Source organism: Oncorhynchus nerka, linkage group LG4 (assembly GCF_034236695.1).
Source record: "Oncorhynchus nerka isolate Pitt River linkage group LG4, Oner_Uvic_2.0, whole genome shotgun sequence".
In the NCBI taxonomy this organism is placed as follows: Eukaryota; Metazoa; Chordata; class Actinopteri; order Salmoniformes; family Salmonidae; genus Oncorhynchus; species Oncorhynchus nerka.
The window spans coordinates 10,741,771-10,765,626 of NC_088399.1; the positions used below are offsets into that span (position 1 = coordinate 10,741,771).

Sequence of the window (23,856 nt, forward strand, 5' to 3'; positions counted from 1 at the left end):
TGTATTGCATTGGGACCAATGGAATGGGTGGAGTGGAAAGCCCAATATTGTGAACATTGTCTGAACATTGTATTGTTTCGATATGGTTTTCTTAAAAAATGTTTTTAGAAGCATATGTGTAATTGTTTCCATAAAGTCCTTATTTCATTCGCTTCTAATCACAATAAAAATGTCCATTGATTAAAATCTAATATCTTAAATGAATTAGTTAACCACATTGCAATGTTTTGAAATGCGGGCTTTTATTTTGAAGAATTCTTCATTAGCATAGGTCACCGTTTGTGCTGCTGGCAGAATACTAGTGTCACTCCGAAAGGAAAAGCGAAGCAGACAAGGAACGTTTCTCCAAATTTACTGGATTTTTACCTCCGACAAAACGATTTGTTTTTGTAAATCAGAAACTCAGCCTATACTCTTTTACACGGTATACATCGGAAAACAATACTTTAAAAAAAATCAACCTGATGCTTGAAAAGGTAATTTTTATTTTAGTTAAGCGTTGGAAAGCCAGCCATACTGGTGGAAATTATGTTTACGCAGTCTAGTTGGCCGCCCTAACTATTTAGTCTCTATAGACACAATGTCTAGCTATTGTATTGCACCATATTCATTAATTTAAAAAGTTTACCTGTTATTTTTTTTAAACGTATTACATTAACTCATAACAAGTGTATTACTGTGTAATTAGCTAGTTGGATAGCTGTGGTATCACGCATGATGTTACGTATGAGGTTCGCCTGCTTGGTTAGCTGTAACCGCTGGAGACTTCACATGTTGCTACAGTAGCGAGCGTGCGGGTTAGTTTGATATTTTGTATCATTTTAGGCTCGATAACTACCAGTAAACAATACGCGCAGACGGAACATGGCACAGTGACCTGGAATTCGATGTGGGTGGATTTGCTGCTGCCTCTCTGCGGATGGAAATAAGTAAAAACAAATGTAAAAAAAAATATTATATATATATATATAATAGCCTAATATGCCCGTGTTGGTAGCTTATCCAAGCACTGCTTTACATCACACCGTTGCAGTTTAAAATGGGCATTAGCCTACATACCCATACAGCAAGCAAAACATGCATGGGACTACCTATGTGTGATGCTTTCCATTGAGGAAATAGGCTTGGATAATATATTTCAAGTCGACATGTATGTGTTCTTAGTGTTAGATATTTTTTCTTTAAACCAATTTACAAGTCCTGTATAGGCTAACATTGCATAACCTCCTCAGACACATAATTTGCTGGGGAGGGATGGAGTTGATCGCGCTTATTTTATAATCCTGACACAATGAAGTAATCAGGGGCAATGGGACATGACGGTGAACGAGCACCTCATTCTTTCGGGTCCTGTTCTGACTGACAATCAGAACATTCCGTCGCTGTTTAACGATTGAGGAACTTTGCACGCTACACCTATAGACTGTCTAGAGTTGTTGCCCATAGGCTAAAATGACTCACAAATCCGAGCATGGTATCAAAAAAGAGCGGGGAATCAATATTTGCAGAGTGTATTGTTCAATTTGGTACGCGTTTGGCGACATTGTAAGCAACCGTAGTATAAAACGTTATTGTACCGTTGTTGCCTACACTATTGCCGCGATATTGACTCAAGTTCATTCCAAAAAACAACTCCATTATAATTGTATAGAAAAACATCGCAGACTCATTCGCACGTGTTTCGGGCCTTTAGTTAGCATAGTGTCAATTGTGAGAGTCTGACGTCATTGTTCCCTGATTTTGTTTTTATTCAGTTGTTTCTGTCCGACCACGTGTGATGATTATGACTGGACGCATTCCTTTGTTCCTTGTTTTTGGGAGTTATGGGAGCACGGTGTAGGCTTCAATATAGGAACACAATGTAACTACAGTATATCTGTGTAGTTTTTTTTATCCCATTGCTGCTTAATCTGACTATAAGCCTAGGCGGTGGTTACTAAAGGACCACGCCTTTTGTAAAGCCCAAGCATTTGGCTCCGAGCTGTTTATCTCATTCGATTTGAACGCACCGCCGAGTTTGACCATTGAAGGTCATTGTCAGGCAGTCTCTCAGCTCTTTTACGACTGGAGCTAAAACATCTATGTTTAGGGTAGTGGGTTTACGGCACTAATAGATCTTGCTGTTCAACTGACTTGCCGCAAGAAAATAGCAAATAGCTTTTCCTCCTAGACTGTTTTGAAACGGGCATTGTTTCAGTGTGCATGACTTAATGCTTAGACCTCTGGCGATGACATCATTTGTAGAGCCTGAATGGGGTCGTGCGCGCTCAAAAATCGCATCATTTTCGCCACTCTCCGACCAATGGATTTCGCAGTTGTCATCCTAAAATGTCAGAGTAGTCTTGTCCTCCATTCGTCCTGGAAAACGTTGTACTTGTTACACGCATCTACTTTGTCTGTAGATACAGATGGACAGTCTAATGTATTTATGATAATGTTTTTACCTAATTCCTACACGGTACTTTTAGAAGGAGACTGAGAGAGAGGGAGAGAAAGAGATCAAGAAAGACTTGCTTTGGCAATGTAAACATGTTTCCCATACCAATAAACCCATTTGAATTACAATTTGAGAGGGAGAGAGAGAACGGGACCCAACTAATGGTAATAGTTAATAAAACATTGAATCCACTGTAATACATTTTCTCTAGTGAAGAATGAAGATAGGGCATCTGATTGGTCTGTTATAATAGGGAAATGGAGACCTGATTCAGCAAGCATATCCCTCTTGATATTGTGATCTCAAGAGGTTGCAAAGTTTAACAGTTTATGTCCCCTCTTAGGATGAGTAGCATCAATCAATCAAATTTATTTATAAAGCCCTTTTTACATCAGCAGATGTCACAAAGTGCTTATACAGAAATCCAACCTAAAACCCCAAACACCAAGAAATGCAGATGTAGAAGCACAGTGGCTAAAGAAAAACTCCCTAGAAAGGCAAGGACCTAGGAAGAAACCTAGAGAGGAATCAGGCTCTGAGGGGTGGCCAGTCCTCTTCTGGCTGTGCCAGATGGAGATTATAAGAGTAGATTGTTCTTCAAGATGTTCAAACGTTCATAAATGACCAGCAGGCTCAGAGTTGTAAGATGTGTGGCCAAGGGCCACCCTCAGTGGTGTGACCTGCTCACAGGCACCCTGTCAGTAAACAATACAGAATTAAGCAATAAGGCCCGAGGGGGTGTGGTATATTGCCAATATATCACAGCTAAAAGCTTTTCTTACGCATGAACCTGGATACAGCAATATTGGCCAAATACCACAAGCCCCTGAGGTGCCTTATTGCTATTATAAACTGGTTGCCAACATAATTAGTAAATGTTTTTGTCATACCCATGGTATATACGGTATCTGATATACCACAGCTGTCAGCCAATCAGCATTCAGGGTTTGAACCACCCAGTTTATAATAAATAATAGTACATACCTATACCTAAACAGTGTATTGGACATGGACTGGTGTAAATCTACTGTTAAGCAGGAGGTGAATGTTAAAGCCATTACATAAGCTTACTATGCAGACATTCCGTCATTTGTTACGAAGCTCAATTGAGCTCAGACATTAATTTTCCTCTGCTGTAAAAGTCGCTTTACATTATGGTGTAATAATACAAAATGTCCAAAGTCTAGATTACAAAATGGGTTTTAAATTATGGCGTGGAGGATATTTCAGGTCTCAAAACCACTGGGGATTTCAGCTACTTTGAGAGTCAGTTTATACTAAACGTTATGAGATTATTATGGCATCACTAACTCCAGATCCAGTTTTTCAAGTTCATCCACCTATAGCTATAAGTTTGAAGACAAAACCATATTATGGTGCCTGGCTTGCTTAACTAGCCTGGCTACTCCTTTTCGGGTATATATAATATGTTCTGCACAAAAAAATCCCCATCAAAAACTTGAAACACAAAACTTGCCCTTTATTACGCAGTATGTAGAAAAGGTCAGCGTGCATATAATCTTCAAGAATGTGTTTCTTACAGTACTCTATGAGTACTAAGCAACATCTATGTTTACTCAGCCGAAAGATTAATGTGATAGTGATGTACACGGTGACTAAACACATGAAATGGAAGCCAAAGACAAATGTGAAAAGCCATCCGATCTTAAACTTTGATATCTAAAACTTCCCCTTTTCTTTTCTCAACAGCTTTGGTGAATTCTAAAGGACCATTCCCCTGTTGGAACTACCATTGTTGGACACAAATGTCATTGGTACCTTTTGGTTTAAGATAACGAGATGTCCAGTCAAAAGGACTAAGGACCTATGAGTTTCTTGAACACAAATATCCCAATCGTTGAAATATGCAGACCATCAAGAGTGAGCCACTGTCAAATGGCTCCTACAGCGGAGAGGACGCCCTGGTTCTGGCTGTGGCCCTTCAAGGGGCCGACAGGGATCTGATGGACCACAAGCTCTCCACCATGCCCTTCAAGGCCAAAGGCACCTCCTGCCGCAGGAAACGGGAGTTCATCCCCGACGAGAAGAAAGACAATCTCTACTGGGAGAGGCGGCGCAAGAACAACGAGGCGGCCAAGCGTTCTCGGGAGAAGCGCCGCCTCAACGACATGGTGCTGGAGAACAAGCTGCTGGCCCTGGGCGAGGAGAACGCTTCCCTCAAAGGAGAGCTGCTGGCCCTGAAACTCAAATTCGGCCTGGTCAGCTCTGCGGCCTACACGCAGGAAGTGCAGAAGATCTCTGTGTCAACGGCCGCCCTCTACCACGACTTTGTCTCGCCGGGCGAAGCCCGAGGCTCTTGCATCAGGGACCTAGAGTCCCCTCACCTGGGCAGCAGCTGCATATCGGTCATCAAGCACTCCCCTCACAGCACGCTGTCTGACATGGCTGAAATCTCTGCAGCGACCAAGGGTAGCATGTGCAGGACCCCCGAGATCATCAAGCAAGAGCCAGCCGAGCACGGAAGCTACGTGCGTGAGAGGAGCAGTCCATACGAACTGTACAGGAACTACATTGCCAGCCCTTTCCCCAGGGTTTACTCCCAACCCTCCCCGTTCCTGCCGCTCACCAGGTCGATCAGCAACTCCCCGAGGACCTCGGACGACTGGGCCGTGAGTAAGTCCTCGGACGGCGAGGATGAGCAGCAGGTCCCCAAAGGCCCCATGCCACATGCTGCTGACCCGAAGAGCGTCATCGTATCCCGCCTCAAAGTGCCAGATGCTTGTTCGTCGGCTCTGCCCCACAAACTGCGGCTCAAAAACAGGGCCATTCCAATCAAAGTGGAGGCCATCGACCCCGACTACGACTCTTCTGGAAAGTCCTCCTCTCCCATCGACATGTCGGCCAGAGAAGACTACCAGAGGGGCCAGGGTTCCGTGGCAGACTACATGCAGTCGCCCCTCAGCCCCTTGTCACTCCAAGTGACCAACATCCGGGATTGGACCCACCGGCCAGAGCACTGGCACAAAGACAGCTCAGAGAAGCCACAAAATGGCTACCAGAACAGGCTCTCCCTGGTCCCTGTCTCCAAAAAACTCACTCTGGACCTTGAAGACGGCTCCTACGCCCACTCAGACTCTGAGAACTTGTACTTAAAACGAGGCATAGCTGACCTGTCTGCAGAAGTTTTGTCTCTGAAAAGACTGATAACATCGAGGCAAGGGTCCGTGATAGAATCAACCAAAAGCACCTCTGATCATGAGTCATTATCGAAAGGATGTTACTCAAAATGAGTTCTGTTTGCACAATGCCTGGTTTTCCACTGTATTTACTATTGCACTGTGCGGTTGATATGGTGTATAAATGCAGTACATTTAAAATGAATGGTGTGTTGTGCACTTGCTGTTGTAGTTCGGCGTATCTTCTTCATAACTCCACCTGTAACCCAAAGCCAAATGTCAGGCTGAGGCTACTGTACATGCACATTTTATGTCAACTTTTGAAAGTTTTGTTGTAAATGGTGACTTTTTTGTTGACAATAAATATGTGTAAGCACTGAACCTTGTGCGTGTGTGTCTTTTAGCAGTATTATTTTCAGTTGATCTGTTAAGTATTTCAACAAACAGTTCACGACAAGGATGCAAATAAATCATTGTCTCTGACACTGGTAGGATTAATGCAATACACTCATCAGAAACTGTTCATGTCCATTACAATCTCTGAAGAGTTTAGCAGGGGAAAAAGTACAGGTGAGACATGTACATGAAGGGAGCTCTGCAGATGCCCGCTTTTGTGTTCCCAACCCGGACCAGTTAAAGAAACACTACGTGAGTTAAATTGCTTATTGTTTACATACAATTTTGGATAGAATCTTTGCTGAATGGTTCAAGTCATATACATTTATGATAATTATCCAGTATATCATGAAACCACACAAAGTATTAGGCCAACAATAGCCTATATGCTTTTTGCTGATAAGTGTGGGGAGGTGTTGCCCTTTCTGTCCAATGAGGTCATTTATGGACAATATTTCTGTCCATTTAAGGGGACCCTTTTTGGGCCAAGAGCACCCTTTTAACAATGAAAATCAGCCGACTAACATACAACTAACTATACAACCTTACCTTGAAATTAGAACATTACATTTACATATACAGTAAATTAATAATTATGAATAAATTAGTGCCATCTGAAGCCAACAAATATATCCCATTGAGAACTTGTTTTCTCACAGCAACCAGCCTAACTTGCATTATGTCAAAAATAGTTTATTGATTTCTGTCATATGGCCACAACTATAACAAAGTAAAGCATTGAAGACCATGTTGGCTCTGTCCCCAGTATCTTGGTCAAATCAAATAATCAAATCACATTTTATTAGTCACATGCGCGGAAATGCTTACTTACGAGCCCCTAACCAACAACGCAGTACAAATAAGAATAAGAAATAAAAGTAACAAGTAATTAAAGAGCAGCAGTAAAATAACAATAGCGAGACTATATACAGGGGGGTACCAGCACAGAGTCAATGTGCGGGGGCACCGGTTAGTCGAGGTAATTTAGGTCATATGTACATGTAGGTAGAGTTATTAAAGTGACTATGCACAGATGATAACAACAGAGAGTAGCAGCGGTGTAAAAGTGTGTGTGTGTGTGGGGGGGACAATGCAAATAGTCTAGGTAGCCATTGGATTAGATGTTCAGGAGTCTTATGGCTTGTGGGTAGAAGCTGTTAAGAAGCCTCTTGGACCTAGACTTGACGCTCCGGTACCGCTTGCCGTGCGGTAGCAGAGAGAACAGTCTATGACTAGGGTGGCTGGAGTCTTTGAAATGTTTTGGGCCTTCCTCTGATACCGCCTGGTGTAGAGGTCCTGGATGTCAGGAAGCTTTGCCCCTGTGATGTACTGGGCTGTACGCACTACTCTCTGTAGTGCCTTATGGTTGGGGGCCGAGCAGTTGTCATACCAGGCAGTGATGCAACCATGCTCTCCATGGTGCAGCTGTAGAACCTTTTGTAGATCTGAGGACCCATGCCAAATCTTTTCAGTCTCCTCAATTACATTATAAGATAATGCCTGGGATGTAAGTCTAGACACATAATAATAACAATATCTCATGCACAGTCATGTTTGCTAATAGCCAAACTGCTTAATTTCATTGAATGTCATTCGTTGAGCACTGCACACAGGATCAAAGGGCAGTTACCATGTAAAGAGATACAGCACACTGCAGTGTTTACACTTTGTTGGTGGTTTCACTCTTTCATGGACCACCTGAGACCAATGCATCTTGAGTGCAGGCAACAATTCAAGTTGCTTCGTTTTTGTCCCATCTAATGCATGTTTGGGCAAAAAAATGCGTTTGTGCCATAGCTCAGAATTTCACTGTAGTGTTATTACGGCCTCGACGAAGATACACAGGTCAAAGTGATGGATTTCGATGGCGAGTTTTTTGTTTGTTTAAACAATTATGGAGAGAGCATTGTTTTATGGCTGTAACTAGCAGAGGGAATCCTATTCTGCGGCTGGTCACATGGTCAACCCCACGTCACACTCGGTTCAAAGTTGAAAGTCAAAACAACACTGCAGCACGACAGTATGGCGGTTCTTGTGGGTTGCCGAGTACTTCTGCAAGCTATTCGACCCCAAACGGGTACCATCGAGGGAGTGCGCAGATTGCAGGAGCATACGAAGTCTCTGCACAATGTCCTCAACAACAAACTACAGTACATTCGTCCGACAAGCAATGGAGCGACCCGTCATTACAGCTCCGATATTAAGGATGACTTGAGCATTAGATATCTGGACGGAGAAGATTCAGGTAGCTAGCCATTGCCATTAGTGTATAAAACAATCCCAAATCGTGTTGTTGGTGTAAGACGACTTTGTTTCAGGAAGTGTGTTGCCAAATCAAAAAGCTATAACAACTCAACGCGACACGCTTGAGTTGCCTGCAGATAAAGCTGCTCTGTTAGCTGCTACGCTATCTATCGCTCAACGTCTTAACTGTCAAAAACAATGTTGCAGTGACTAATCCTTTGAAAGAGAAACATTGTTTCTAAAAATATGTTACAATGTCCTATGCTAATTATCAAACGTTGAAAGAAAACGTATAGAACGAATCCTATTTCACTAGTGTAGACTGTAAAATGAATGCTGTGGTGAAACCACTAATCATATCACTTGGTTCAAGCTTCCTGACATCTAGGCTCTTCATACCAGGCGGTGTCAGAGGAAGGCCCCCAAAAATGGTCAGACTCCAGTTACCCTAGTCATAGACTGTTCTCTCTGCTACCGCAGGGCAAGCGGTACCGGAGCGCCAAGTCTAGGACCAAAAGGCTCCTTAATAGCTTCTACCCCCAGTCCATAAGATTGCTGAACAACTAATCAAATGGCCACCCGCCTTTATTTTTACACTGCTGTTACAAGCTGTTTATCTATGCAAAGACACTTTACAAATTACCTCGACTAACTCTCTATAGCCTCGTTATTGTTATGTCCTTTTCTTGGTACTTTTTAATTTAATTATTTTACCTTAGTTTATTTCTTGAACTGCATTGTTGGTTAAGGGCTTGTAAGTAAGCATTTCACGGTAAGGTGTCTACACCTGTTGTACATGACCTATTGCCTACATAGCGGATTTGAATGACTGACACATAACACTAAAGAAAGCTTAAATTGCCAATATTTTCTTTATTTTAGTATTTTTTGGAGGGGACTATTTTGGTAAAACGATTCCCAACAGATCCAATTGTAAAACTAGATAAATCATCTCCAAAAAAGATTTGTCACATTTTCTCTAGCTATGTTAGAGATAACTATCCAGAAGTCAACTACATAGAAAAACCTTTAACTTTTTCAATGGAAACTACGTACAACATCCATGTTCAAATTGACTGCAAGGTATTTGTCAGTGTCAATTACTTGACTCTCGCAAAATCTCGCCACTTCCCAACCTTGTGATCTTATCCTAATGTCAATATAAAGGATGACGAGTTTGGTATTATCCCTTCAATCCCCAGTCCAGGACTTGCCAGTTAATGTCAAAAGTATTTTGATCAATTCCTCGCCTGCTTATCGAAATGTCAGAGAGAGTACTGCTTCCCTGTGACGTTTTTCATGAACCCCCCCCTCCCTCCTCTTTTTTCTGCTGCTGCTAATCGCTGTTATCTATGCATAGTCACTTACCCCCTACCTACATGTAAATATTACCTCAATTACTTAACTATCCTGTACCGTGCACATTGACTCGGTACCGTTACCTCCTGTGTATGTGTGTGTGTGTGTATATATATATATATATATATATATATATATATATATATATTATTATTTAACCTTTAACTAGGCAAGTCAGTTAAGAACTAATTCTTATCTACAATGACGGCCTACCGGGAACAGTGAATTAACTGCCTTGTTCAGGGGCAGAATGACCTTGTCAGCTCGGGGATGATTCAATCCAGCAACCTTCCGGTTACTGGCCCAAACCTCTAACCACTAGGCTATAGCCTCATTATTGTTATTTTGTGTTACTTTAAAATTAAAACTTGAGGTTATTTAGTTTATTTTTCTTAAAACTACATTGTTTGTTAAGGGCTTGTAAGTATGCATTTCACTGTAAGGTCCAGGATTTTCCTTGCCGCCTCAATCAAATCAAATGTTATGTCACAGGTGTAGGTCACACCTGTTGTATTCGGCGCATGTGACATAACATTTGATTTGTTTTGATTGAGGAGGCAAGGAAAATCCCGGAGGATTCTAGAAAAACACTTTTGAGATTCACCCATGGCCATTGGCCTCTGTCTGGAGACGTGGAACCAAGAATACATTCCCACAACCCTCTGTGGGCACAGTGCCATAGTGTTATTGATGGTATTCAGTATGATCACAGACATAGTATGTAATGGTGATGTCTCGTTATTCCATAGGACACATTTACACACTAAGGGATCATATTGATTTATGGCGCACCAGATGATATCATTTCCATGTTATATCATAGTACTATGGGTGTACTATATTCAATCATAGTGCTATGGTACTGTACTATATTATATAGTACTATGGGTGTACTATATTCAATCATAGTGCTATGGTACTGTACTATATTCAATCATAGTGATATGGTACTGTACTATATTATATAGTACTATGGGTGTACTATATTCAATCATAGTGCTATGGTACTGTACTATATTCAATCATAGTGCTATGGTACTGTACTATATTCAATCATAGTGCTATGGGTGTACTATATTCAATCATAGTGCTATGGTACTGTACTATATTCAATCATAGTACTATGGGTGTACTATATTCAATCATAGTGCTATGGTACTGTACTATATTCAATCATAGTGCTATGGTACTGTACTATATTCAATCATAGTGCTATGGTACTGTACTATATTCAATCATAGTGCTATGGTACTGTACTATATTCAATCATAGTGCTATGGTACTGTACTCTATTTTATCATCGTACTATGTTACTGTACTATATTATATAGTACTATGGGTGTACTATATTCAATCATAGTGCTATGGTACTGTACTATATTCAATCATAGTGCTATGGTACTGTACTATATTCAATCATAGTGCTATGGTACTGTACTCTATTTTATCATCGTACTATGTTACTGTACTATATTATATAGTACTATGGGTGTACTATATTCAATCATAGTGCTATGGTACTGTACTATATTCAATCATAGTGCTATGGTACTGTACTATATTCAATCATAATGCTATGGTACTGTACTCTATTTTATCATCGTACTATGTTACTGTACTATATTATATAGTACTATGGGTGTACTATATTCAATCATAGTGCTATGGTACTGTACTATATTCAATCATAGTGCTATGGTACTGTACTATATTCAATCATAATGCTATGGTACTGTACTATATTCAATCATAGTGCTGTGGTACTGTACTATATTATAGTATTATGGTACTGTACTCTATTTTATCATCGTACTATTTTACTGTACTATATTATATAGTGTACTATATTCAATCATAGTGCTATGGTACTGTACTATATTCAATCATAGTACTATGGGTGTACTATATTCAATCATAGTGCTATGGTACTGTACTATATTCAATCATAGTGCTATGGTACTGTACTATATTCAATCATAGTGCTATGGTACTGTACTATATTCAATCATAGTGATATGGTACTGTACTATATTCAATCATAGTGCTATGGTACTGTACTATATTCAATCATAGTGCTATGGTACTGTACTCTATTTTATCATCGTACTATGTTACTGTACTATATTATATAGTACTATGGGTGTACTATATTCAATCATAGTGCTATGGTACTGTACTATATTCAATCATAGTGCTATGGTACTGTACTATATTCAATCATAGTGCTATGGTACTGTACTATATTCAATCATAGTGCTATGGTACTGTACTATATTCAATCATAGTGCTATGGGTGTACTATATTCAATCATAGTGCTATGGTACTGTACTATATTCAATCATAGTACTATGGGTGTACTATATTCAATCATAGTGCTATGGTACTGTACTATATTCAATCATAGTGCTATGGTACTGTACTATATTCAATCATAGTGCTATGGTACTGTACTATATTCAATCATAGTGCTATGGTACTGTACTATATTATAGTATTATGGTACTGTACTCTATTTTATCATCGTACTATTTTACTGTACTATATTATATAGTGTACTATATTCAATCATAGTGCTATGGTACTGTACTATATTCAATCATAGTACTATGGGTGTACTATATTCAATCATAGTGCTATGGTACTGTACTATATTCAATCATAGTGCTATGGTACTGTACTATATTCAATCATAGTGATATGGTACTGTACTATATTCAATCATAGTGCTATGGTACTGTACTATATTCAATCATAGTGCTATGGTACTGTACTCTATTTTATCATCGTACTATGTTACTGTACTATATTATATAGTACTATGGGTGTACTATATTCAATCATAGTGCTATGGTACTGTACTATATTCAATCATAGTGCTATGGTACTGTACTATATTCAATCATAGTGCTATGGTACTGTACTATATTCAATCATAGTGCTATGGTACTGTACTCTATTTTATCATCGTACTATGTTACTGTACTATATTATATAGTACTATGGGTGTACTATATTCAATCATAGTGCTATGGTACTGTACTATATTATATCATAGTGATATGGCACTATACTATATCATGCTACTATACTATATCATAGTACTATGGTGCTGTACTATATTATATAGTACTATGGGTGTCTATATTATATCGTAGTACTATGGTACTGTAGTATAGTACTGTACTATATTATAGAATTATGGTACTGTACTCTATTTTATCATCGTACTATGTTACTGTACTATATTATATCATAGTACTATGGTACTGTACTATATTATATAGTACTATGGGTATACTATATTATATCATAGTACTATGGTACTGTACTATATTTTATCATAGTACTATGGTACTATATAATATCATATATCATGTTTGTTATTCATGGCCCCCCACTCTGTCTGTTATTCATGGCCCCCCACTCTGTCTGTTATTCATGGCCCCCCACTCTGTCTGTTATTCATGGCCCCCCACCCTGTCTGTTATTCATGGCCCCCCACTCTCTGATATTCATGGCCCCCCACTCTGTCTGTTATTCATGGCTCCCTTTCCGTCTGTTATTCATGGCTCCCTCTCCGTCTGCTATTCATGGCCCCCACTCTCTGATATTCATGGCCCCCCACTCTCTGATATTCATGGCCCCCACTCTGTCTGTTAATCATTGCTTCCTCTCCGTCTGCTATTCATGGCCCCCACTCTCTGATATTCATGGCTCCCTCTCCGTCTGCTATTCCTGGCCCCCACTCTCTGATATTCATGGCTCCCTCTCCGTCTGCTATTCCTGGCCCCCCACTCTCTGATATTCATGGCTCCCTCTCCGTCTGCTATTCCTGGCCCCCACTCTCTGATATTCATGGCCCCCCTCTCCGTCTGTTATTCATGGCCCCGCACTCTGTCTGATATTCATGGCCCCCACTCCGTAGTCCTAACGTTTCATCTATCTTTTAGGGATTGTCGTCTTTGGGATCAATCGACCAAAGCAAAAAAATGCCATCAGCAAAAACCTTGTCATTCAGGTATGTATGGAAATCCGTGAGGTAGCCTACACATAGCGTGACTGTTATTAGCACCCGTTTTGATTGTGTTCTCTGTTAGATGACTGAGGCTGTGGAGAGTGTAAAAAAGAACAGCAAAGTGCGGACGGTCATCATTTGTAGCATGGTGCCTGGAATATTCTGTGCAGGTACACAACAACTTTATATTTTGGGTGACAATAGGGGTCAGACAGTTTGAACTATACCCATGATGCATTTACAGTGTAAGTGATAGTCTTCAAAATAAATACAAATCTATGGGTATGTTGTTCATTTAAAGGCTGACATTTATGAGTATACATTTGAAAATATCCTGCATGTATTTTTTTATAACTCACTGGGGTGTGGAATCAGTTACTGCTAGCCATAATCTGTGTACATTTTTGTTGCTATTATGCTGTCTGTAACTGTAGCGTAGATGCTGGCGGAAAAGCTGGGGGGGGGAGCACATTTTCATTCTATTACATGATTTATTGGATGACAATGACATGTTGTTTTCTCTGTACAGGTGCGGACCTTAAAGAGAGGGCCAAAATGCACCAAAGTGAAGTTGGACCCTTTGTGTCCAAGGCAAGGGCACTAATCTCAGAACTTGGTGAGGGAATTGTTGACGACTTATTTCATAGGGCCGGGACGGTACCAGTATAGCAATATTTTTTTCCCAATACAAAAAAAAAAAACACGAAGCAGACCAAACTCTTTGCTACTTTAAACAGACATATGTTTTGTATTATAGAAATTAGATTTCCGCAGGGGCGTGGACATCGACTCTTAAGGGGTTAAAAAACCTGCTGTATGTAAAATAGGTAATGTGACTCTAAATGACAACATAATGATGTTTTTTTCCTTCCAACATTAGTTACGTTTTTCCTAAAGAAGTTAAAATCCGCTTCGTGTTTTGTTTCCTTTCCACGATACTAACTAGTATCGCGATACTGGTATTGTCGCGGCCCTGTTGTCGCGGCCCTATTGTCGGGCCCTATTGTCGGGCCCTATTGTCGCGGCCCTATTGTCGCGGCCCTATTGTCGGGCCCTATTGTCACGGCCCTATTGTATTGTCACGGCCCTATTGTCACGGCCCTATTGTATTGTCACGGCCCTATTGTATTGTCACGGCCCTATTGTCACGGCCCTATTGTCGCGGCCCTATTGTCACGGCCCTATTGTATTGTCACGGCCCTATTGTCACGGCCCTATTGTCGCGGCCCTATTGTCGCGGCCCTATTGTCACGGCCCTATTGTATTGTCACGGCCCTATTGTCACGGCCCTATTGTATTGTCACGGCCGTATTGTCACGGCCCTATTGTATTGTCACGGCCCTATTGTCGCGGCCCTATTGTCGCGCCTGTGGCCCTGTTGTCGCGGCCCTATTGTCGGGCCCTATTGTCGGGCCCTATTGTCGTGGCCCTATTGTCGCGGCCCTATTGTTGGGCCCTATTGTCGCGGCCCTATTGTCACGGCCCTATTGTATTGTCGCGGCCCTATTGTCGGGCCCTATTGTCACGGCCCTATTGTATTGTCGCGGCCCTATTGTATTGTCACGGCCCTATTGTATTGTCACGGCCCTATTGTCACGGCCCTATTGTATTGTCACGGCCCTATTGTATTGTCGCGGCCCTATTGTATTGTCGCGGCCCTATTGTCGCGGCCCTATTGTCACGGCCCTATTGTCACGGCCCTATTGTCACGGCCCTATTGTCACGGCCCTATTGTCACGGCCCTATTGTCGCGGCCCTGTTGTCGCGGCCCTATTGTCGGGCCCTATTGTCGCGGCCCTATTGTCGCGGCCCTATTGTCGGGCCCTATTGTCGCGGCCCTATTGTATTGTCGCGGCCCTATTGTCACGGCCCTATTGTATTGTCACGGCCCTATTGTCACGGCCCTATTGTCGCGGCCCTATTGTCGCGGCCCTATTGTCGCGGCCCTATTGTCACGGCCCTATTGTATTGTCACGGCCCTATTGTCACGGCCGTATTGTATTGTCACGGCCCTATTGTCACGGCCCTATTGTCGCGGCCCTATTGTATTGTCACGGCCCTATTGTATTGTCACGGCCCTATTGTATTGTCGCGGCCCTATTGTCACGGCCCTATTGTCACGGCCCTATTGTATTGTCACGGCCCTATTGTCACGGCCCTATTGTATTGTCGCGGCCCTATTGTATTGTCGCGGCCCTATTGTCACGGCCCTATTGTATTGTCACGGCCCTATTGTCACGGCCCTATTGTCACGGCCCTATTGTATTGTCGCGGCCCTATTGTATTGTCGCGGCCCTATTGTCACGGCCCTATTGTCACGGCCCTATTGTATTGTCACGGCCCTATTGTATTGTCGCGGCCCTATTGTCACGGCCCTATTGTATTGTCACGGCCCTATTGTCACGGCCCTATTGTATTGTCACGGCCCTATTGTATTGTCACGGCCCTATTGTATTGTCACGGCCCTATTGTATTGTCACGGCCCTATTGTATTGTCACGGCCCTATTGTCACGGCCCTATTGTCACGGCCCTATTGTATTGTCACGGCCCTATTGTCACGGCCCTATTGTCGCGGCCCTATTGTCACGGCCCTATTGTATTGTCACGGCCCTATTGTCACGGCCCTATTGTCACGGCCCTATTGTATTGTCACGGCCCTATTGTCACGGCCCTATTGTATTGTCGCGGCCCTATTGTCGCGGCCCTATTGTCGCGGCCCTATTGTCGCGGCCCTATTGTCGCGGCCCTATTGTCACGGCCCTATTGTATTGTCACGGCCCTATTGTCACGGCCCTATTGTATTGTCACGGCCCTATTGTCACGGCCCTATTGTCACGGCCCTATTGTCGCGGCCCTATTGTCACGGCCCTATTGTAATGTCGCGGCCCTATTGTCGCGGCCCTATTGTCGCGGCCCTATTGTCGCGGCCCTATTGTCACGGCCCTATTGTCACGGCCCTATTGTCGCGGCCCTATTGTATTGTCACGGCCCTATTGTCGCGGCCCTATTGTATTGTCACGGCCCTATTGTCGCGGCCCTATTGTATTGTCACGGCCCTATTGTCACGGCCCTATTGTCGCGGCCCTATTGTATTGTCACGGCCCTATTGTCGCGGCCCTATTGTCGCGGCCCTATTGTCGCGGCCCTATTGTCACGGCCCTATTGTCGCGGCCCTATTGTATTGTCACGGCCCTATTGTCGCGGCCCTATTGTATTGTCGCGGCCCTATTGTCACGGCCCTATTGTCACGGTCCTATTGTCGCGGCCCTATTGTATTGTCACGGCCCTATTGTATTGTCACGGCCCTATTGTCACGGCCCTATTGTCACGGCCCTATTGTCGCGGCCCTATTGTCGCGGCCCTATTGTCACGGCCCTATTGTCACGGCCCTATTGTATTGTCACGGCCCTATTGTCACGGCCCTATTCTATTGTCACGGCCCTATTGTCACGGCCCTATTGTCACGGCCCTATTGTATTGTCACGGCCTTATTGTCACGGCCCTATTGTCACGGCCCTATTGTATTGTCACGGCCCTATTGTCACGGCCCTATTGTATTGTCGCGGCCCTATTGTCGCGGCCCTATTGTCACGGCCCTATTGTCGCGGCCCTATTGTCGCGGCCCTATTGTCACGGCCCTATTGTATTGTCACGGCCCTATTGTCACGGCCCTATTGTATTGTCACGGCCGTATTGTCACGGCCCTATTGTCACGGCCCTATTGTATTGTCACGGCCCTATTGTCGCGGCCCTATTGTCGCGGCCCTATTGTATTGTCGCGGCCCTATTGTCACGGCCCTATTGTCACGGCCCTATTGTCGCGGCCCTATTGTCACGGCCCTATTGTCACGGCCCTATTGTCGCGGCCCTATTGTCACGGCCCTATTGTCACGGCCCTATTGTATTGTCGCGGCCCTATTGTCACGGCCCTATTGTCACGGCCCTATTGTCACGGCCCTATTGTCACGGCCCTATTGTATTGTCACGGCCCTATTGTCACGGCCCTATTGTCACGGCCCTATTGTCACGGCCCTATTGTATTGTCACGGCCCTATTGTCGCGGCCCTATTGTCGCGGCCCTATTGTCGCGGCCCTATTGTCACGGCCCTATTGTCACGGCCCTATTGTATTGTCACGGCCCTATTGTCACGGCCCTATTGTCACGGCCCTATTGTATTGTCGCGGCCCTATTGTCGCGGCCCTATTGTCACGGCCCTATTGTCACGGCCCTATTGTCACGGGCCTATTGTCACGGCCCTATTGTCGCGGCCCTATTGTATTGTCACGGCCCTATTGTCGCGGCCCTATTGTATTGTCACGGCCCTATTGTCGCGGCCCTATTGTATTGTCACGGCCCTATTGTCGCGGCCCTATTGTATTGTCACGGCCCTATTGTCGCGGCCCTATTGTCACGGCCCTATTGTCACGGCCCTATTGTCACGGCCCTATTGTCACGGGCCTATTGTCACGGCCCTATTGTCGCGGCCCTATTGTATTGTCACGGCCCTATTGTCGCGGCCCTATTGTATTGTCACGGCCCTATTGTCGCGGCCCTATTGTATTGTCACGGCCCTATTGTCGCGGCCCTATTGTATTGTCGCGGCCCTATTGTCGCGGCCCTATTGTCACGGCCCTATTGTATTGTCACGGCCCTATTGTCGCGGCCCTATTGTATTGTCACGGCCCTATTGTATTGTCGCGGCCCTATTGTCACGGCCCTATTGTCACGGTCCTATTGTCGCGGCCCTATTGTATTGTCACGGCCCTATTGTCGCGGCCCTATTGTCGCGGCCCTATTGTATTGTCACGGCCCTATTGTATTGTCACGGCCCTATTGTCACGGCCCTATTGTCGCGGCCCTATTGTCGCGGCCCTATTGTCACGGCCCTATTGTCACGGCCCTATTGTCACGGCCCTATTGTATTGTCACGGCCCTATTGTATTGTCACGGCCCTATTGTCACGGCCCTATTGTCACGGCCCTATTGTCACGGCCCTATTGTCACGGCCCTATTGTCACGGCCCTATTGTATTGTCACGGCCTTATTGTCACGGCCTTATTGTCACGGCCCTATTGTATTGTCACGGCCCTATTGTATTGTCACGGCCCTATTGTATTGTCACGGCCCTATTGTATTGTCGCGGCCCTATTGTCGCGGCCCTATTGTATTGTCACGGCCCTATTGTCGCGGCCCTATTGTCGCGGCCCTATTGTCGCGGCCCTATTGTATTGTCACGGCCCTATTGTCGCGGCCCTATTGTCGCGGCCCTATTGTATTGTCACGGCCCTATTGTCACGGCCCTATTGTCACGGCCCTATTGTCACGGCCCTATTGTCGCGGCCCTATTGTATTGTCGCGGCCCTATTGTATTGTCACGGCCCTATTGTCGCGGCCCTATTGTATTGTCACGGCCCTATTGTATTGTCACGGCCCTATTGTCACGGCCCTATTGTCACGGCCCTATTGTCGCGGCCCTATTGTATTGTCACGGCCCTATTGTCACGGCCCTATTGTATTGTCACGGCCCTATTGTCACGGCCCTATTGTATTGTCACGGCCCTATTGTCGCGGCCCTGTTGTCGCGGCCCTATTGTCACGGCCCTGTTGTCACGGCCCTATTGTCGCGGCCCTATTGTCGCGGCCCTGTTGTCGCGGCCCTGTTGTCGCGGCCCTATTGTCGCGGCCCTATTGTCACGGCCCTATTGTATTGTCACGGCCCTATTGTATTGTCACGGCCCTATTGTATTGTCACGGCCCTATTGTATTGTCACGGCCCTATTGTATTGTCACGGCCCTATTGTCGCGGCCCTATTGTCACGGCCCTATTGTCACGGCCCTATTGTCACGGCCCTATTGTATTGTCACGGCCCTATTGTATTGTCACGGCCCTATTGTCACGGCCCTATTGTCACGGCCCTATTGTATTGTCACGGCCTTATTGTCACGGCCTTATTGTCACGGCCCTATTGTATTGTCACGGCCCTATTGTATTGTCACGGCCCTATTGTATTGTCGCGGCCCTATTGTATTGTCGCGGCCCTATTGTCGCGGCCCTATTGTATTGTCACGGCCCTATTGTCGCGGCCCTATTGTCACGGCCCTATTGTCGCGGCCCTATTGTCACGGCCCTATTGTATTGTCACGGCCCTATTGTCGCGGCCCTATTGTCGCGGCCCTATTGTATTGTCACGGCCCTATTGTCACGGCCCTATTGTCACGGCCCTATTGTCGCGGCCCTATTGTATTGTCGCGGCCCTATTGTATTGTCACGGCCCTATTGTCGCGGCCCTATTGTATTGTCACGGCCCTATTGTATTGTCACGGCCCTATTGTCACGGCCCTATTGTCACGGCCCTATTGTCGCGGCCCTATTGTATTGTCACGGCCCTATTGTCACGGCCCTATTGTATTGTCACGGCCCTATTGTCACGGCCCTATTGTATTGTCACGGCCCTATTGTCGCGGCCCTGTTGTCGCGGCCCTATTGTCACGGCCCTGTTGTCACGGCCCTATTGTCGCGGCCCTATTGTCGCGGCCCTGTTGTCGCGGCCCTGTTGTCGCGGCCCTATTGTCGCGGCCCTATTTTCACGGCCCTATTGTCGCGGCCCTATTGTCGCGGCCCTATTGTCGCGGTCCTATTGTCGCGGCCCTATTGTCGCGGCCCTGTTGTCACGGCCCTGTTGTCCCTAGTATTAGTCTGGACATTATGTCCCAAATTGTTTCATGTTCACAAAGCAGCACATTAATCATTTCATCATCCTCAAATCCATTCGAGTCATTGATGATAATTGCTCATTTCCTGTGGTTATAAATTCATGCCAGGTGGACTGGAATGAGATGACTCATTCCATTCCATTTTTAGAGTCTTGTTATTCACTAGGCCAGGGGTATTCAACTCTTACCCCACGAGGTCCGGAGCCTGCTGGTTTTCTCCTCTACCTGATAATGAATTGCACCCACCTGGTGTCCCAGGTCTAAATCAGTCCATGATTAAAAGGGAACAATGGAAAAAAACAGTGGAACTGGCTTGGAGGTCCAGAGTTTAGTTTGAGGGCACCTAGGCTATATGGGATTAACACTGAGCTGCCACACTGCACCTACAGTGCATTCAGAAAGTACACAGTCGCCTTGACTTTTCCCACATTTTCCCCTTCTAAAATTGATTAAATAGTTTTTCCCCCTCTTCAACCTACACACTATACCCTTTTAATGACAAAGCAGAAAAGGCTTTTAAATAACAAAATGGAAATATTACATTTACATAAGTATTCAGACCCTTTACTCAGTACTTTGTTTAAGCACCTTTGGCAGAAATTATAGCCTTGAGTCTTCTTGGATATGATGCTACAAGCTTGGCACACCTCTATTTGGGGAGATTCTCCCATTCTTCTCTGCAGAACCTGATGGTCACTTCCCTGACCAAGGCCCGTCTCCCCCAATTGCTCAGTTTGGCCAGGCAGCCAGCACTAGGAAGAGTCTTCCATTGAAGAATGATGGAGGACACTGTGTTCTTGGGGACGATTCAATTGTGCAGAAATTTGTTGTGACACAATCCTGTCTCGGAGCTCTACAGACAATTCCTTCGACCTCATGGCTTGGTTTTTGCTCTGACATGCTCTTCCAACTGTGGGACCTTATATAAACCGGTGTGTGCCTTTCCAAATCATGTCCAATCAATTGAGTTTACCACAGGTGGGACTCCCAAGTTGTAGAAACATCAATGGAAACAGGATGCACCTGAGCTCAATTTCGAGTCTCATAGCAAAGGGTCTGAATACTTATGGAAATAAGTTATTTCTGTTTTTTATTTCTTATACCTGTTTTTTCTTTGTCATTATGGGGTATTGTGATGTCATTATGAGGTATTGTGTGTAGATTTGATGAGTGGGAAAAAAACAATTTGAATCCATTTTAGAATAAGGCTGTAACGTAACAATATGTGGACAAAGTTAAAGGGTCTGAATACTTTCCCGAATGCGCCGTATGTATTTACACAAGGTTCAGTTCTTCAGGGAGATGTGTTCATATTGCCTGTACACATTTTACTCTGTTGTGATTGAGGGCTAAGGACTCATTGCTAATTCATAGAGTCATTTATACATATTTCATTTTGTTTTTGTTTTATGTTGTGGATGTGTGTGAGACATGACTGACTGTCTTCAGAGAGATGATCGATGACATGTCTTCTTATTTTCTTTGTGTCTACTGGAGGAAAAATGCTTTCCATCCATAATCCATTTTGACAAATACCCCCGTTTCTGTGTAGGTAATCTGCCCATGCCAACGATCGCAGCTATCGATGGAGCCGCCCTTGGTGGTGGTCTGGAGATGGCTCTGTCCTGTGACATCAGAATTGCCTGTAAGTAACCCATTGTGCTAAAATGGGTGTGCCGGTGCTTGTATGTAAACAGGTACATATAGGTAGCAGGTAGCCTAGTGGTTAAGGGTTTTTGGCCAGTAACCAAAAGGTCACTGGTTCGAATCCCAGAGCAGACTAGGTGGAAAATCTGTCGATGTGCCCTTGAGCAAGGCACTTAAACCCTAAATTGTTCCTGCAAGTCGCTCTGCATAAGAGAGTCTGCTAAATGACTAATATATAGGGGTGTAGCATAGACATTACAGTACACACAGCTAGAATTTCTCTAGAGCCTCCAAAGATTCATACTAGCAAAACAAAGTGTTGACACAGTGTCTTTGTGCTGGGTCGATTATGAGACATGATAACATTCCTGTTCAACAGAGTTAATGTACATGTTTTTTCAAATACTGTACTTCTCTAGTTGAAAAATGATCACGAGCAAATATAAGAGAGTGTACATGCCCTGATGAATGAATAGACTGTACAGAACAGATTTAGTAGAATGTACCTGACCTATATTTTGTTTCCCCACATTGAGAGATTAGGCTATGGCAGTTGGTTGATTCATTTACTGATGAAATTAGTATAATTTGATTTGGCGTTATGATATTTCTAAGATGAATGCCTATCTAAAACATCACTGTATTTGATCAAATTGTTGTTGAACGTACATGTTGTTGTCCTCGTCAAGCGTTTACAAGTCCCTTCTATTGAGATGCACACGGCTTCCATTCGCTGGAGCGAATCAACGCTCCCATCTTTAAAATTACCAAGGAACAGATGTCAGCGTGTGCAATGTTTTTCCTCAGCCTCAGAATTAAATCTGTTCCTCGTTTCTAGCACGTCACTCCCCTTCCCCGTACGAGAGAGCTGCAATATTCCGTATTTTTTCACACATGTTCTCTGATGAGTTTATTAGCATCTATTTTAAGCATCGGATTGGATGGGGGGGGGGGGGGGTGTTCACAGATGAAAGTGGCTTTAAAGTTGGCATCATAGCACCATAGCACCACATCATAGCACCACAGATTGGATGTGATCATGCATGCCAGACTTGAGTGACTGAAGAGTCCTCTCTGAATGAATCAACTGTCAACTGTCGACAGCCATAGTGGTTGTCATTGTTGTTAGTGAGGGATGAAACTAAAGTATTTTGTGAGGGCCGACTCAGTAGCTGTGTGGTTCTTGGTTCCTGGGTGGGTGCAGAAAACATTTTACAACCTAGAATGTAGAAGTCCCTCCTTTATTTACATTAAAGATACCTGCAGCAGTTCTGTGGCCTGTAAGCCAAAAGGTAAACACCAAAATAAGGACCAACGGGATGGTAGTTATGTTTTTAACCATTGCCGTCTGTTACCGATATGAATATATGGTGCATCCTTACAACAACAAAAAAGGTCACTCACATTTCACACCCTATGTAGGGATGGAGAGCAACTTACACCCTCTCTCTTGTTTCCCTTGTTTTCGCAAACAAACAACTAGACTTCCATATTTCCCTTGTTTTTAAACAACACCTGCAATGGTAAGAAAGCATACCCAAACACGCTTCAGCCCAGCTTGAAACTAAAAGGGGAATCGGGTGCTCGACCCAGGGACCCCCAAAAAATATTCTTTACCCCAGGACACGTCAACTGGTGAAATAAAGAAAAAAGAGCACTTTGTTTCTGCATTATTCATCCAATATTTATTGGCAGGACATGAACAGGCTTACCTTCCTGCAATGGATTCACTTTATAAGTTACTGACTTTTCAAAACTGGGTGGTTTGAGCCCTGGATGCTGATTGGCCGACAGCCATGGTATATCAGACCATATACCACGGGTATGACAAAACATTTATTTTTACTGCTGTAATTATGTTGGTAACCAGTTTATTATGGCAATAAGGCACCTCAGCGTAGCGC

General features: G+C 44.1%; 2 protein-coding genes across 3 annotated transcripts in view; both read left to right on the top strand.

The window, feature by feature from the left end:
• Window positions 1–293: 293 nt before the first annotated feature.
• Window positions 294–5,955, top strand: nfil3 (nuclear factor, interleukin 3 regulated). The gene is given in 3 exon segments (XM_029646370.2): window positions 294–476; window positions 4,148–5,587; window positions 5,590–5,955. Coding segments are annotated over 2 exon segments (1,347 nt in total). The 5' UTR covers window positions 294–476; window positions 4,148–4,302; the 3' UTR covers window positions 5,652–5,955.
• A 1,983-nt stretch (window positions 5,956–7,938) lies between these two features.
• auh (AU RNA binding protein/enoyl-CoA hydratase) overlaps window positions 7,939–23,856 on the top strand; it is a 63,189-nt gene continuing 47,271 nt past the window's right edge. The window contains exons 1-5 of one of the 2 annotated variants that reach the window (XM_029646388.2): window positions 7,941–8,215; window positions 13,525–13,592; window positions 13,672–13,759; window positions 14,119–14,205; window positions 21,858–21,950. In XM_029646388.2, coding sequence (XP_029502248.1) covers window positions 7,993–8,215; window positions 13,525–13,592; window positions 13,672–13,759; window positions 14,119–14,205; window positions 21,858–21,950 — 559 coding nt within the window. In that variant the 5' untranslated portion in view covers window positions 7,941–7,992. Of the gene's footprint in view, window positions 8,216–13,524; window positions 13,593–13,671; window positions 13,760–14,118; window positions 14,206–21,857; window positions 21,951–23,856 lie in introns of both variants that reach the window. The other variant, XM_029646397.2, reaches the window with a different exon arrangement.